The following is a 16823-nucleotide window of genomic DNA, read 5'->3' as shown; positions in this document are numbered from 1 at the left end:
TAAAAATATAATTTAAAAAAAAGATAATTTCAATATATATATTGTATTGTTATCTGAAAAGTATTTTTAGTAAAAAGTTAAAACATAAATTATATAATTAAAATTAATCAAATAATTTTTTTTTAATTATATAATTAAAAATAGAATATTAAGTCATTTTAAGATTTATTTTAATATAATGAATATAGTGTACAAATAATTTTTCAAAAAATATAAAAACGTTGAAGCCCGCATCGCGGGCAAAACACCTAGTAATGAGATTATTACCTATTTTGCAAATTTTTTTTTTGGAAAATGACTTTATAACATGCGTAGATTTTTCTGAATCAAAGAGATAAAAATAGAACATGCCAGCATTTGATAGGGAAGAAAACAGGGGAATTGCCACTAATACCACTTTCTCAAAGAAAACAAGAAGATATTTGTAAGCCCTTTCTCAAAAAAAAAACAAGATATTTGAATGGACTTTAGTTATGTCGCTGCATTTTCAATTACTGTTGACTAGTAGATATTCACAGCGATAAAAGTCATAATTTAATAAAAGTGTAAGAGATTAGCTTTGATTGAGACTGAGATTTCTTCCATGAAAAGAAACAAGTTGTTTGATAATTTTTTTTACAAATTTAAAATTAATAAATATCACTATTAATACTAGTATTATTATTACAGTCAAATGCCATCTGAACTAGTTAATTTTAAGTTTTCTTTTTAAAAGGAACTCCTTAATTTTAAGTAAGATTCATCTTTAGGGCATCTTTAATCTATTACTACTTTTGTTTTTATATTAGCATTTAGAAACATTTGCAATTATGATTATCTTCTACTCCCTCCGTTTCATTATGTTAGATGTTTTAGAAAAAAAAATTGTTTCACAAAGATAGATTTTTTGTATTTTTCTATAAAACAATTGTGATCTTCAAGAAAATAAATTAACTTTATTTATTTACTATTGGTTAAAAAATATTGAAAAAAAAATGATACATTTATTATAGTGATTTAATGTGTTTTCTTAATATTTGTGAAAACACTAAAAAACTATCTTTGTGAAACAGAGTGAGTATTTTTTTAACTCTAAACTATAGATCGACGGGAAATTACCAAAATACAACATTCATAATACCACTTTTCATGTTTACCTTAATCATTTTTACTATCACTTTTAAAGAGGAAAAAAGAAATTTATAACCCTAAGGTTACTAATCTAGATTAAGGTTTATAGTTGAGGGGTGGGATATAATTTTTGGAATGTGGACTTTATGATTCTAGTAAATATATAAATAAATAATTTAAAAAAATGAATTTTTTTTTAAAAAAATAGTTTCAAAAATAATTTTTGAATTTCAAAGAGCAAACTTGAAAAAACAATTTGAAATTTGTTTTATAAAAAGTTTGAATTTGAAAAGGTATAAGTCGAAAACATAAATAAAATATTTTATTTTTATTTTTGCATTTTATTTATTTAAATAATTATTTATTATATATATAGAGAGCACGAGTATAATTTTTTTTTGCTTTTTAATGAATAAGATATTTTTGAAAATGTCTCTTTAGTGGTGGTAAACATAAATAATGATATCAACAATGTGGTAAACATGAAAAATTCCCCTAGATTGATAGAATATATAAGATAAAATAGTAAGAAAATAATCGTATTGAGTTTGAATCTATAATTTTATTTCAATATAAACATAAAAGTACACAAAATATATAACTGTAAATCTTACATATTTTGGAAGAGATCATGAAAATTATGGAAGAAAATAATTACAAAAATATAATATTATGAGAAAAATATAGCACAAAAAATCAAATCGTGTTTTAGTAGACTTCTAATTAAGTATACTTAAAATTTATGGTTAGTAGACTTTATTTGAATTCTACTAACCTTATTTTTCAGCAGACTTCATTAAAAGTTTTCTATTTTAGATAATACTTAGATCTGAAAATCTATACATTTAGAAACATGAAAATACATATAATTGGAAAACATCAAACAGAGAATCTATAAGATTATATAATAGCAAAGTAAACATATAGAGATCGAATATATAATTTTATTTGAATATAAACATAAAATACATATTTAAAATATATAGTCTAAATCTTACATTTTTGTGAATGAGAGATGAAAACCACGAATGATAATATCTACCAAAACAAGATAATATTGTGAAAAACATAATAATAACTAAGAAATTAAACTATTTTTTTTCAAATTCAAAGAGTTTAGAGAGAAGATAGAGAGTGTTAGAGAGAAGAAAGAGAGTTTTAAAGAGAAGAAATAGAGTTTTTAGTAACTTTTGCAGCCATTTTAGTGAAAAATTGTGTAATTTGTTTTATATAAGGAGACAAAAATTGTAACTAGATCAAAATATGACACATTAAAGTTTTTTTTTAAGTCTACTAAACTTAAAATTATAGAGTAGACTTCATTGGAAGTCTACTCCGATAATAACATTAATATTGTCTATTCTTTATTATTCTTACAAAAACTAAATATAATTTAAAATTAATTTTCTTTTGTAATCTCAAAATTTAGTAGACTACATAATACGTCTACTATATCCAAAAATCAAGTAGACTTCTAGTGAAGTCTACCAAACACTAAACACCACTCTAAACCTTAAACTAGAAACCCCAAACTCTAATATCACCAAGAATTCTTAATTAATCATTATAGCAAATATGAAAACTTTGAAAATATAAACTATTCATCACTTATATGAAAATTTAAGTCAATAAAACAAAAAAGGTTAAATATAACATTTAACCCTAACAATACATATATCTTTCAACATATTGTTACTAACCATAAGCATTGTCAAACATGGCTAGCAAACCAATGTATATTCTTTCAAATTGTTCCATATAAATTTAATTTAATTTAATTTAATTTAATTTAGCTCATATTGGTTTATGTATTCATGATTTATAATAATTTTTACACAAACTATTGTTTTTACATTTTTAAAATAAAATTATAGATCAAATTACGAAGTAGACTTCTTCGGAAGTCTCCACCTAGTAAACTTTTTCTGTTAAATGTAGACTTCAAATGAATAAAATCGTAAAATAACTTTCTAGTTTTTTGTTTGGTCATAAATGTTAAATGATAATTTTACTAACAAATTAAGTTAGTTTTGCATTTTATTGAATATGTAGTCCACTTTTGCATTTCAAATCAATTTTTGGGTTATATTTGGTAAACAGAGAACCAAAGTCTAGTTTTTTTTGCTTTTAAGAAGCTGATGTCGTTGGATAGCCGAGTAAGAATATATCAAGGGAAATTTGCTAATAATAACCATTAATTTTATTTTGAATGCAAATTTATCCTACATATTCAAGTAAATACAATCAACTTAAAATGGTAGTGAAATTACAATTACTATTTTTTGATTAAACAAAAGTCTTAACAAATATTTTTACTAGTATGATTGGAAGAAAATCTTTACGCAATAGTGAAGTATTTTGAGAAGATTTCTTTAAGAATTTTTTCTTATGAATTTAATCTTATAAATAATATATAAAGTTTAATTTTTGTTTAAAATAATATAAAATCATTGAAATATAAAAATATTTAATTTAAATTTAATAGAATCAAATAGTTGTAAAGTAGATGAAAATATAGATTATAAACCATGTTTATCAATTGGTTAGAGTTTCGTAACATATGTTAATGAATTATATTTGGATTCTTAAATATATTTTTGAAATGTTAGTTTGACAATTATATGTTAAGTCTTGTATATATTAAACACTTTAAGAATTAATTTTATGTTTTCATGAAATGGTTTTTGCTATTTAGTTAAGTTATTCAGTTTTAGAGTTTATGGTTAAGACACTTGGGAAAAAGTATGTCAAACAGTTATGCAATAGCAGACTTGCGTGAAGTCATCGTGAGCTTGTGATAAATTTATGGTTTGTGAAATTTTCTAAAGAAGTTTGCCGAACCAAAAATTATTTATCAAACCGTAAATTTCACTTTTGATTCGAATATAACCAGAATTAAACCTCTAAACTAGAATTTACTTAAAATATATGGTATAAAAAACTTCCGATGAAGTCTATTTTAAAGAAAACCCTAAAATTCAACATGTTTTAACCTAATTAAAAAATTTACCGCATTATATAAAGAAAATTTAGTTAATAATACATATTTCTTGGTGACAAATATTCAAATATATAAGCTAGAAAACTATAATAGCAGTTTTTGTGAATACGTTGATATGTAAGAAATGAAATATAATCAAAATAAGAACACATAATACAAATTAATATATATATATATATATAGTTCATGGTATGGTCACATATTTTCGAGAATAAAAATACAAATGTGGACAAACTTGTAAGAAATACTCGGAGTCAACCGTTCCATGTCATACATAAATATAGAGTTTTTAGTTTGATTTATCAGAGTTTAAATATAATATGTTTTATTGATGAAAATAATATTTTATGAAATATTCATAAATAAAATAGAAAAATTCTCTAGGATAACGCTATAATATTTTTATCATAAATATATCACACAATGGTTAAAATGACCAATATGTTTCATTAAAGAAATAAAAAATGCTTATATGTTTGGGTTAATTAATCTAAAAATAGGGTTTAGATTTGAGGGTTGGAGTTTGGAAGTAGAGTCTAGGATTTTAAAAAGTTAGTATTTAAAATAATAATTTTAAAATAGTTTTAAAAAATTGGATTTCAAAATAATAGTTTTTATTGAAATAATTATATATATTTATAAAATAAAGGTAAAATAATATTTTACTCTTTAATGAAACTAGTTTGGTTATTTTCCTTTGAATATTCTTTTGGTCAAAAAATATTATTTTATGAGATTTGCCCTAAAATATATTTTGTAACAAATATCATAAGACTATTAGTTCCTTAAAGCACATATCTAGCATGATCTGAAATCCCTCATGCGTCAAAAGGGGCAGAAGAATGAAGATAACATCGCAGCCAGTCGCAATACATGGATGTGAGCTTTATGGTAAACGAGAAGAAACAAGAAATCACTTGTTCTTTGTGTGTCCTTACTCTTACACAGTATGGGAATCACTTGCATGACATCTTTTGGGAAAACATATCAATCTGGATTAGGAGCACACTTTACTGCATCTTTCGCGAATGGATCATAAAGGACTTTTTACTGTTTTGGCTAATATTTCAGACTTCAATCTACTATGTATAGAAAGAGAGGAATGCTAGGCGATACGAGCAAGCTTGGCTTATTGACAAGACAATGAAGAATATGATTATGTCAGTTAAATATCACTATCCGCACAAGTATGTAGGCCTTCTAAGACGCTGGTTGAAGATCATTCTTTAATAGATGTTCATATTTTTCTAATACAGTTTAAAAAACTCATTTCCAAAAAGATTGAGATGTAAATAACATTTTTTCTTGACATATCAGTAAAATTGAAAGTTAATAAAAAAAAATCATAATTACTTAATAAAAATAAAATTATACCAATTTTTTTGGTTTTGTCCGATTTGTTTTTAGCGGTTCAATGTAGAAAATTAAGGTAGAGAATGGTGACCGCTCAAATGTGGAATTCATTGCGGTATTTGCAATAACACTTTCATTTCACCAATCATAAGTTATGATAAATAATAATATAATAAATCGTTTAGTTATATTAATTTATGTAAACATATTATGAATATTTTAAAATAATATAACTTTGAAGGGTAGTGAAAATTCAAAACTAACAAAATTTGATTTTGTACTAAGGAGACAATAGCATAGTTTAGTTGTTTTCTTTTCCCAAATTATAAGGCAAGTAGAAAAAGGTAGTGAATGTTTTTACTTATGAATCTATTTGACTTTTCCGGCTATCTACAATATATTGACTTTTTCATTTGCAAGTTGTAAGCAGTGACGCATCGTTTTGCTCCCTCCCTCGATCTCTCCCTCGCTCTCATAATAACCAGCGACTGAAACTAATCCCAGAGAGAGAGAGAGAGAGAGAGAGAGAGAGATCTCAATCCAAGATTCTGTTTACGTCTCCGTGATTTCCTCCAAATCTCCGGGAAAAAAAACTCTTCTCTTCCTAGTCGCTTTCACTACGGAGGTTTAGTTCTTTCCTCTTCCTCTTCGTTAAAGCGGGAGAGAAGTCGTTAGCACTTTCGACTTCGTGATTATTTCTTCATATCACTGCTAGAAATCATTTTAAGCGTCTGTTTTACTTTTTTATTTTTTTTGAAGAAATTTCTTCAGGGAATCTATGGCTTACGATATAAAAAGCTAAACTTATTGGTGCTTGTCTCTGTTTTCCCTTTTTGACGATGAATCATTCAAGGGATAAAATAAAGTTTGCCTCCACTAATAAATGGCTAGAAAGCTTTTACACCTTTTTATTTATTTCACCTACGAATATATTTAGTCTTTTTCGCTTTTCTTTTTCGTTCTTTCTCACCTCTCATCGAGTATATAATCATAGCATATTTTCAAAATAACTATGTTTTGATTTTATTTTGCAGAGGAGAGCTAGAGGATTGTTTGTTGTATCTTGTCATGTGCACTAGTATCTGAGTCGATTCAACTTTGTAAGCAGAGGGGATCTTTTCTTAACGAGGAAGAAGATGGGTTTTAAGCCGTTGGATTGGTACTGCAAGCCGGTTCCAAATGGTGTCTGGTCAAAGATGGTTGATTATGCCTTTGGTGCATACACGCCTTGTGCTATTGACTCTTTTGTGCTTGGCATATCTCATCTGGCTCTGTTGATTCTCTGCCTTTACCGCATTTGGCTCACCGTAAAGGATCACAAAGTGGAGAAGTTCTGCTTGAGGTCTAAATTGTATAACTATTTTCTGGCTCTCTTGGCTGCTTATAGTACTGCCGAGCCTTTGTTTAGATTGGTCATGAGGATCTCACTCTTGGATTTGGATGCTGCTGGGTTTCCTCCTTATGAGGTCTGTCAACATCACCCTTTTTTTATACATTTTATGTTGTTGTTGCTGTTCTGTATGTTTTGCCTGAAAGGTGCTGTTTTTTTTTGTGTGCTTTCTTTGGCAGGGGTTCATGTTGGGTCTTGAGGCTTTTGCTTGGGGCTCTGCATTGGTCATGACTGTTGTTGAAACTAAAACATATATCCGTGAACTTCGTTGGTATGTCAGATTTGCTGTCGTTTATGCTCTTGTGGGAGACATGGTGTTGTTAAACCTTGTTCTCTCTGTTAAGGAGTACTCTGGCAGGTCGGTAAATCTGCAATCTATATTTTGGTTTATTCAAGTTCGGTCTGGTAGGATGAACTTACATGCTTTATGTTTTTCTTTTTTCTTTTTGCAGTTTTAAACTGTATCTTTACATAAGCGAGGTGGCAGTTCAGGTTTGCACATTAGCACTCCTTTTTTGCATTCTCTAAACTTCTATTTACCATGTGCTGTGTCTAAATTAGATTATAGATGATACAATTGTATTTTGATAGTGACGTAGATGGTGGCTTTTGGATCCAGGTTGCATTTGGGACTCTCTTGTTTGTGTATTTCCCTAATTTGGACCCTTACGCTGGTTACACACCAGTGCCGGCTGAAACCTCTGAGGATTACGAGTATGAAGAGCTTCCTGGAGGAGAACAAATATGTCCCGAGAGGCATGCTAATTTATTTGACAGTAGGTTACTCTATGTACTCCTCATTTCCGTCCTGTGGATTTGGTTATGTATATTCTTCTCTCTTTGTTATGAGAATCACCACAACATCTCTGATCTCTCATATGTACTTATACCTATCTGAGTTGGTAATCTTCAGAGCATTTAACACAATAAATTGTTTACAGTCTCTTCAACTTCTTTTTGACTTATCCTCCAGTTTCACTGGAAATAAACTTAGGGAAACTGGATTGTGACTAGAAGACAGAAGCTGCAATATTTATTCTATAATAGATTCTTCAACCTTTGTTGAACTTAGACTATTGTGTACTTTCTTACAAATATCTTTTTCCTCACAGGAATTTTCTTCTCATGGTTGAATCCATTGATGACTCTGGGATCGAAACGGCCTCTCACCGAGAAGGATGTATGGCATCTGGACACTTGGGATCGAACTGAAACCCTCATGAAAAGGTATGGTTAATCTTTGAAAACTAGTAACTGCTCTCATACTGTCTACGACTGGCATGGTTGAGTGATATATATTTTATCTCCTTCTCTTAGCTTCCAGATGTCCTGGGAAAAAGAACTAGAAAAGCCCAAGCCGTGGCTCTTGAGAGCATTGAACAACAGCCTTGGGGGAAGGTAAAGAGAAACATCTTTTTAGCCATGTGTTCTCGTCTCTTTAGAACATGGATTAATTGTTTGGGATTGACATGATGTGTGATTTTTAAGAACAAGCAATCCGGTTGTAATAGAATATGCATTATGGATAACTAGAGGTTGTTTAATTATGTTTTGATGCATTTTTAGTTCTATAACAGAGCTGTTACTTTTCTTTTCACAATCTGCCTTAATTATTTTTCATCCTTGTGGACTTGCTTATAGAAAACTGCTTCTGCATTTTGTAGGTTTTGGTGGGGTGGGTTCTGGAAGGTAATTTTATTTATTTGATAATACGGAAGTCTTACATTTCCTTATTGATGTGTGTTTGTAACTGGTTAATCAACTGTTTTGACATTTTAGTCTAAAATAAATTGATTGTATCACAGATTGGGAATGACTGTTCTCAATTCGTGGGGCCTCTTCTACTGAATGAGCTTTTAAAGGTTTGTTTCTATCCCCTTTTACCCCTAGTTCAAGCTGTGCTTGAACCTATTTAGCTCACTGCTTTTTAATTTTTTTGTTCACATGAATTGCTGAGATGGATCCATATGCGACTGACCAAAATTAGTATTTAAACGTTCTTAGTAGATTTGAAATCCTATCATTCTTTGGATATTATCTGAGAGATATCTCACAGTGTGGTCTTAAAACTTTCTGCAGTCAATGCAACTTAATGAACCAGCCTGGATAGGTTACATCTACGCAATCTCAATCTTTGTTGGAGTGGTATGCTTTACATTCCTTTTGTCATCTCCCTCTTTTAATCTCTTGCATGTAGTTAAGATGATGTATTTATAGCATACTCAATCTTTGTTGGAGAGTGGGATGAAACAAGGTCTATTGTTTCCGTAGATTGTAGGGGTTATAGCACCAGTTTTATTTCTTCTTTTTTAAGTTGGGTTTATTGTTCTTCGGACGCAAATCTTGGAGGTCTTTGTTTTTATGACTTTTGCATGTGAAGGGTTTTGTTTAATGTAGTTTAGAATATGACATTGACCAAGGGATTCGTAGCGCTTGATGTTAATGTTGACATTTTCAGGTATTGGGGGTTCTGTGTGAAGCTCAATATTTCCAAAATGTGATGCGTGTTGGTTACCGGCTAAGGTCTGCACTGGTAAGCTAAAGTTTCACCTCAAATTTCTTGTGCTACTTTTGATTCAAAACCTCTGCTGCTATGTTTGCTAAAACCTATAACAGATGCTTTTAGAGTGTTTTCTTTCTGCTGATGAATTCCTCTTTTGGTAGATTGCTGCTGTGTTCCGAAAGTCGCTGAGGCTAACTAATGAGGGGCGGAAGAAGTTTCAAACAGGAAAAATAACAAATTTAATGACGACTGATGCTGAGTCGCTTCAGGTGTGTATATATTTGTTACCTTTTCCTCCTTTAGCTTTGTCTGCTTCTCTATATCTGCTTTGTCTTCTACCTCAGAATGAGTCTAAAATGCAATGTATCAAAAAGATCCTCTCTCCTGCAAGTATTTGACTCATACGCTGTTCAATGAACTTATGAATTGCAATTTCATTTTTCACAGCTTTTCTTTTGTTAACCAATAAAACCAATAAATTTGCTTGATTAGTAGAAGAAAAAGAACCTTTCAACAATGTTCTTTACAGCTGATAGGCTGTTCATTTTTCTTAAGTTTCTTCTGTCTGTGACAGCAAATTTGCCAATCACTTCATACCATGTGGTCGGCGCCATTTCGCATAATTGTATCACTAGTTCTCCTTTATCAACAATTGGGTGTTGCCTCGCTCATAGGCGCATTGTTCCTGGTCCTTATGTTCCCTATACAGGTCCGTACCTCTTTGTAAATGTTTTTTTTTGTCTGTAGGTTGGTTTGCTTTTTGATTTCTTATTTCTCATCTGTGACCCGATTGTCTCTGCTTATCTCTCTCAACCTCAAGTGTCTTTCTGTTCAATGACAATGATTCCTTTTATTTACTTTTGTTGAAACAGACTGTTATTATAAGTAAAACACAGAAGTTAACAAAAGAAGGGTTGCAGCGTACAGACAAGAGAATTGGCCTGATGAATGAGGTTTTAGCTGCAATGGATACAGTGAAGTACGCTACTTTATTAGACTTATTAATTTCTTGCATGGTTGGAAGTTTGAGGCAATGCTTGACTCATTAAATCAAAATTATTCTAGGTGCTATGCTTGGGAAAACAGTTTTCAGTCCAAGGTTCAAACTGTACGTGATGATGAATTATCTTGGTTCCGGAAAGCACAACTTCTCTCAGCGGTATGGTTTAAGCGCAGTAACTATTATATTGACTGCTTCTATAGACAGCATGCAAAGTGTGTCTGATTGTCTTGTTACTATTACTTTCTTCTATTTCATTGAACATTGTTTCAAGTTTTGTAGCCATGTGTAATCATGCATGATCTTTAATATAAAGCGCATTGCTGTATTGCAATTTCCTCTTTTCATGTAAATATTTGACTCATTCTTGATCTTCCATTTGTTTTGCAGTTCAATATGTTCATACTAAACAGCATTCCTGTTTTCGTGACTGTTGTTTCATTTGGTGTGTTCTCATTGCTTGGAGGAGACCTGACACCTGCAAGAGCGTTTACGGCTCTTTCTCTATTTTCTGTGCTTCGCTTCCCTTTATTCATGCTTCCAAACATCATAACTCAGGTGATTTCTTGCACCATGCCTTCATTTCTGGGTGCTGAATGACATGGCGTCATTTGTAATGATTGCTTCTAATTGGTCCTTCTGTTTTTCCATCACTACCTCTTTTTATAGACCAGTCATTGTCTTAATTTGTTTCGAGATGCTGACCAGGCTTGAATTTTGTAGGCCGTAAATGCTAAGGTATCCTTAACCCGTTTGGAGGAGGTATTATCGACGGAAGAGAGAGTTCTCTTACCAAATCCTCCCATTGAACCTGGACAGCCAGCTATCTCAATCAGGAATGGATACTTCTCCTGGGATTCAAAGGTCTAGTTTGTCCTACCTCTTCACTTCCTTCCATCACATATTTTCATTGAAGTAAGAAAATGAACAACCAATATACGTTTGCAGGCGGAAAGGCCAACCTTGTTAAATATCAACTTGGATGTACCTGTTGGCAGCCTAGTTGCAGTAGTTGGCAGTACAGGAGAAGGAAAAACCTCTTTGATATCTGCTATGCTTGGGGAACTTCCTGCAATATCTGATGCGATAGTTACTCTTAGAGGATCAGTCGCTTATGTTCCACAGGTTTCATGGATCTTTAACGCCACGGTAGGTGCTTATATGCTTCTGTGTCTATAGTATGGTTCTCACTGCAAAGTTTTCATATTATCCTCTTTTACATAATCTTAAGTTTGCTATGCATTATATGTTTTCTATATAATGGTATGTCCTTTTAGATACGTTCGAATGCAGAAGCGATTTTGAGATGATGATTGTAATTTGCATTGTGTAGGTACGTGACAATATATTGTTTGGTGCTCCTTTTGACAAAGAAAAATATGAAAGGGTGATTGATGTGACTGCACTGAGACATGACCTTGAGTTACTGCCTGTAAGTTTCTTTAGGGGAAGACGGTTTTTTTGGTAGCATGGAATTCTATTTTCTAGTTCTCATGTGTGTAAGTTTGTATCCTATTCTTTCTCTTGATTGATAGGGTGGTGATCTAACGGAGATTGGAGAAAGGGGTGTTAACATAAGTGGGGGACAAAAACAGAGGGTATCTATGGCTAGGGCCGTCTACTCAAATTCAGATGTGTGCATATTGGATGACCCATTAAGTGCCCTTGATGCCCATGTTGGTCAGCAGGTAAACTAGCCATTGCCTCTTTTGGATAGTAGTATACTCTCTTTTTTCTTTCTCTTATAACTGCTTTTAAGCAAACATTATTATCTGATAGTTGAAACTGGCTGTTATAGGTCTTTGAAAAATGCATAAAAAGAGAACTTGCCGATAAAACTAGAGTTCTTGTTACAAACCAACTCCATTTCCTATCACAAGTGGATAAGATTTTACTTGTCCATGAGGGAACAGTAAAAGAGGAAGGAACATATGAAGAATTATCCCATAGTGGCCCATTGTTCCAGAGGTTAATGGAAAATGCTGGCAAGGTTGAAGAATATTCAGAAGAAAATGAAGAAGCTGGAGCTGATCAAAAATCTGTAAAACAAGTTGAGAACGGCAATTCTAATAATCCGCAGATGGAAGGAACCGAGTCAAAGAAATCTAAAGAAGGAAACTCTGTGCTCGTTAAGCGTGAAGAACGTGAAACTGGAGTTGTGAGTTGGAAAGTCCTAAAGAGGTAAGTTGGTTCTTTCTTCTTCTGTTGTTGCAATCTTCCTTTGTATATATATTTTTGTAATGACTAAAGAGGTGTTACCATGTTCCAGGTACCAGGATGCACTTGGAGGTGGATGGGTGGTGATGATGCTTCTTATATGCTATGTCTTGACTCAAGTATTTAGAGTTGCAAGCAGCACTTGGTTGAGTGAATGGACTGATGCAGGAACTCCAAAGAGTCATGGACCCTTATTCTATAATCTTATCTATGCGATTCTTTCGTTTGGACAGGTATGTGTTGCATTTGGTAAATGATTGAGAGAAGAAAAGGATACAGAGAGCTCTGTGGTTTTGTGCTAAGACTTATTTATCTTTGGTTGCAGGTCTTTGTGACGTTGGTCAATTCATATTGGTTGATTATGGCGAGTCTCTATGCAGCTAAAAAGATGCATGATGCTATGCTTGGTTCCATACTAAGGGCTCCAATGGTCTTCTTTCAAACCAACCCATTAGGACGGATAATCAATCGCTTCGCGAAAGATATGGGCGATATTGATAGAACGGTGGCAGTCTTTGTAAACATGTTTATGGGTTCAATAGCGCAGCTTCTTTCAACTATTATCTTGATTGGCATTGTCAGCACTCTCTCCCTGTGGGCCATCATGCCCCTCTTGGTCGTGTTTTATGGAGCTTATCTCTACTACCAGGTAACATACCTTTTAAACGCAATACTGATGATCACTGTTGTGTACTAAACCATTCTTTCCTTATTGTAGAACACATCTCGTGAAGTTAAACGTATGGACTCCGTTTCAAGATCCCCAGTTTATGCTCAATTTGGAGAGGCATTGAATGGACTTTCAAGCATCCGTGCTTATAAAGCATACGACCGCATGGCTGAGATCAACGGAAGATCAATGGATAACAACATCAGATTCACGCTTGTAAACATGGGTGCAAACCGGTGGCTGGGAATCCGTTTGGAAGTTCTTGGAGGTCTCATGGTTTGGTTAACTGCGTCATTAGCCGTTATGCAGAATGGAAAAGCAGAGAACCAACAAGCATTTGCATCTACAATGGGTTTGCTTCTCAGCTACGCTTTGAGTATAACCAGCTCTTTGACAGCAGTGCTAAGACTGGCGAGTCTAGCTGAGAATAGTTTGAACTCTGTTGAGCGTGTTGGAAACTATATCGAGACACCATCAGAGGCTCCATTGGTCATTGAAAACAACCGTCCACCTCCTGGATGGCCATCGTCTGGTTCCATCAAGTTTCAGGACGTTGTTCTTCGTTACCGCCCTGAATTACCTCCTGTGCTTCATGAGGTTTCTTTCTTCATTACTCCAATGGATAAGGTGGGGATTGTTGGAAGGACAGGTGCTGGAAAGTCAAGCCTCTTGAATGCCTTGTTCAGAATTGTGGAGCTGGAAAAGGGAAGGATCTTGATTGATGAATGCGACATTGGCAAGTTTGGACTGATGGATCTACGTAAAGTTCTTGGAATCATACCTCAAGCGCCAGTGCTTTTCTCAGGTACGTCCTCACACGGCTTCTGCTACCTTTTTTTTTTACGCCTGATGCCGTCTTGGGCTAGACCAAAAGGCCTAAGCCCTCACCGATTTGCTCCAAAAAAGGTCACGGTGGAGTTGAACCAGATAAATTATATATTAGACTTTCTTTGGTCTAATGTCCGATGTGAGACTTGGATTTGCTTATTTACTCAAACAGTAACTGATGCCTCATTTTATATGTAGGCACTGTGAGATTCAATCTTGACCCATTTAGTGAACACAACGACGCTGATCTTTGGGAATCTCTTGAGAGAGCACACTTGAAAGATACTATCCGCAGAAACCCTCTTGGTCTTGATGCTGAGGTACTTGGGTTTTTTCTAAAACATTTTATCCTCTATTGAAGGTCTCTTGTGTTCATTAGAGTAACTCTTAAGTCTATTTGGTCAGGTTACTGAGGCAGGAGAGAACTTCAGTGTTGGACAGAGACAGTTGTTGAGTCTTGCACGAGCATTGTTGCGAAGATCTAAGATACTTGTCCTCGATGAAGCAACAGCTGCTGTTGATGTTAGAACTGATGTCCTCATCCAAAAGACTATCCGAGAAGAATTCAAGTCATGCACTATGCTTATCATCGCTCATCGTCTCAATACTATCATTGACTGTGACAAAGTTCTTGTCCTTGATTCTGGAAAAGTACGCAAAACTTCATCTTCTAACGCTATATTTAATTTGCTTTATGCCTTCAGCTAACATATTTGATATTTTCCAATGCCTTAGGTTCAGGAGTTTAGCACACCGGAGAATCTTCTTTCAAACGGAGAAAGTTCATTCTCGAAGATGGTTCAAAGTACAGGACCTGCAAATGCCGAGTACTTGCGTGGTATAGTGCTTGAAAACAAACGTATCAGAGAGGCTAATGGTGATGATTCATCGCAACCTTTAGAAGGTCAGAGGAAATGGCAAGCTTCTTCTCGTTGGGCTGCAGCTGCTCAGTTTGCTTTGGCTGTGAGCCTCACTTCATCTCACAACGACCTTCAAAGCCTCGAGACTCAAGATGATAACAGCATTTTGAAGAGAACGAAAGACGCTGTGGTCACTCTACGCAGTGTTCTCGAAGGGAAACACGATAAAGAGATTGACGAGTCTCTTACCCAAAATGATATCTCTAGAGAGCGTTGGTGGCCATCTCTTTACAAAATGGTCGAAGGTAACGTTGTTGTTAAGATCTTTCTCTCTGCTACCTAATAGAGAACTTTTTCTTGATTCTAAGATTTTGAGTGTTACACATTTTCAGGGCTTGCAGTGATGAGCAGATTGGCGAAGAACCGAATGCAGCACTCGGAATACAGTTTAGAGGGGAGATCGTTTGACTGGGACAACGTGGAGATGTAGACGAAGAAAGGCTTTTATTACTTGACCCATAGAGATGTCATTTTGATGAACTTTGTTTTTGCGTTTCTTGTAACACACGTGACAAATTGTCCATTTGTTGTTGTCTGATTATAAACTACGCTTCTTTTTGATCAAAAAAAAAAAACTGCGCTTCTTTTGGCAAGGGGAGAGTGTTTGGTTGCTGGGACAGTGATATCTGATTGGAAATGACTTTTCTATGTTCGGGTCAAATGCTGAAATGCTCTTTCCGGAGAAAATATAATCTTACCATATTCAGTATTTTTCTTTAACATCAAAAGGTTTATTGATCAAATTTGAGGTTGTCTGAGTAAACAAACCAGAATAAAACAACTAATGAAATAAAACATTCTATGGAAAGACTTTGCAGTCCTAGCTAAAACATCTGAAATTTGCTTTTGCGCTCGTGGAATGTGAGTAATCTTGAAATCCGGAAAGCATATTTTCAGAATCTCTATCATCTCTAATTTTGTTGCAAAGTTTGGCCAAGCATGAGGTTCTTTGATTATTGCAATCAAATCATTGCAGTCCGTTCCAAAGCTTTGACATGTCGAATGTTGAAGCATACATTCCATCGCCATCTCAGTGATTAATGTACAATTCAAAATGGTAGTATATTAAAAGAGATGGAATAATGAAACTGGTTTTATAGATTTTTGAACTTAGAAGAGAAAACTAAAATTATTGTCGGTTAATTCTGACTTAATCAAAAAATTGGAAATTATCGCATAATTTTTTCTCTACAGTCAAGAAATTTGTAATCATCCGTAAAACTTTCTTGTTAAACAGAAGCATTTAAACTGTGTATAAAACATCTTTTGAACACTGAAAACAATATACAAAACTGGATTGGCAATCAGTACTCGAGGTGTTCTTCATCGCGACAACTTTGCCAAAAACTGAACTTACAAAACTGTGTATAAACATCTTCTGAACTCTGAAAACTATATACAAAACTGGATTAAAAATATAGTACTCAATGTGACAATGTGTTATGGAACTTCTGATCAAGCAATGTGTTTGTTTCTGCACTAAGATGATCACTTTGGACTAATCTTGATTTTACAGTTTTTTTTTGGAACTTGTGATCAAGCTGTGTGTCTGTTGTTGCACTTTTCTGATCAAGTAATGTTCTTTGGCTAAAGATAAAGTGAGAAGTCCAAAGAAGTTATAATTGATAGATGCTAAATGTTCTTCCTTGCACGTTCATTTATAAAAGATTTGTGTTCTAGTTTACGACCAAACCGGAACGTACAAATAAGATAGTTAATTAAGTTTTGTAAGTTAATAATTGATGATTAAATTAAATTAAATAGTTATTATTAACTCAGTAGCATTTGCCATTTAGGCGTAAATAAAGTGATCTTTGAAGGGTGATTTATA

At 33.3% G+C, this 16823-nt stretch overlaps 1 protein-coding gene across 2 annotated transcripts; it reads left to right on the top strand.

Annotated features, from left to right (window-relative positions):
- The first annotated feature begins 5852 nt into the window (after positions 1 to 5852).
- On the top strand, positions 5853 to 15585 carry LOC106367275 (ABC transporter C family member 1). Of its 2 annotated transcripts, none has more exons than XM_013807013.3 (28): positions 5853 to 6089; positions 6499 to 6930; positions 7034 to 7212; positions 7307 to 7346; positions 7474 to 7630; positions 7967 to 8081; positions 8172 to 8252; positions 8519 to 8543; positions 8660 to 8716; positions 8934 to 8999; positions 9313 to 9387; positions 9519 to 9626; positions 9932 to 10066; positions 10230 to 10336; positions 10423 to 10516; positions 10748 to 10915; positions 11081 to 11221; positions 11306 to 11506; positions 11691 to 11789; positions 11893 to 12045; positions 12156 to 12538; positions 12627 to 12807; positions 12900 to 13223; positions 13293 to 14049; positions 14271 to 14392; positions 14478 to 14723; positions 14808 to 15237; positions 15325 to 15585. In XM_013807013.3, exons 2-28 carry the CDS (start codon positions 6601 to 6603, stop codon positions 15420 to 15422), a joined length of 4872 nt encoding a protein of 1623 aa, XP_013662467.1. In that variant the 5' UTR covers positions 5853 to 6089; positions 6499 to 6600; the 3' UTR covers positions 15423 to 15585. The 2 variants fall into 2 exon arrangements, with proteins under 2 accessions (XP_013662467.1, XP_022546686.1); XM_022690965.2 differs by lacking the exon at positions 5853 to 6089 and adding an exon at positions 6138 to 6152.
- Positions 15586 to 16823: the final 1238 nt, after the last annotated feature.

This window comes from Brassica napus, chromosome A9, assembly GCF_020379485.1.
Source record: "Brassica napus cultivar Da-Ae chromosome A9, Da-Ae, whole genome shotgun sequence".
NCBI classification, from domain to species: domain Eukaryota; kingdom Viridiplantae; phylum Streptophyta; class Magnoliopsida; order Brassicales; family Brassicaceae; genus Brassica; species Brassica napus.
Note: the sequence above shows the minus strand (reverse complement) of the source record. Positions and strands in the feature narration are given on the sequence as shown.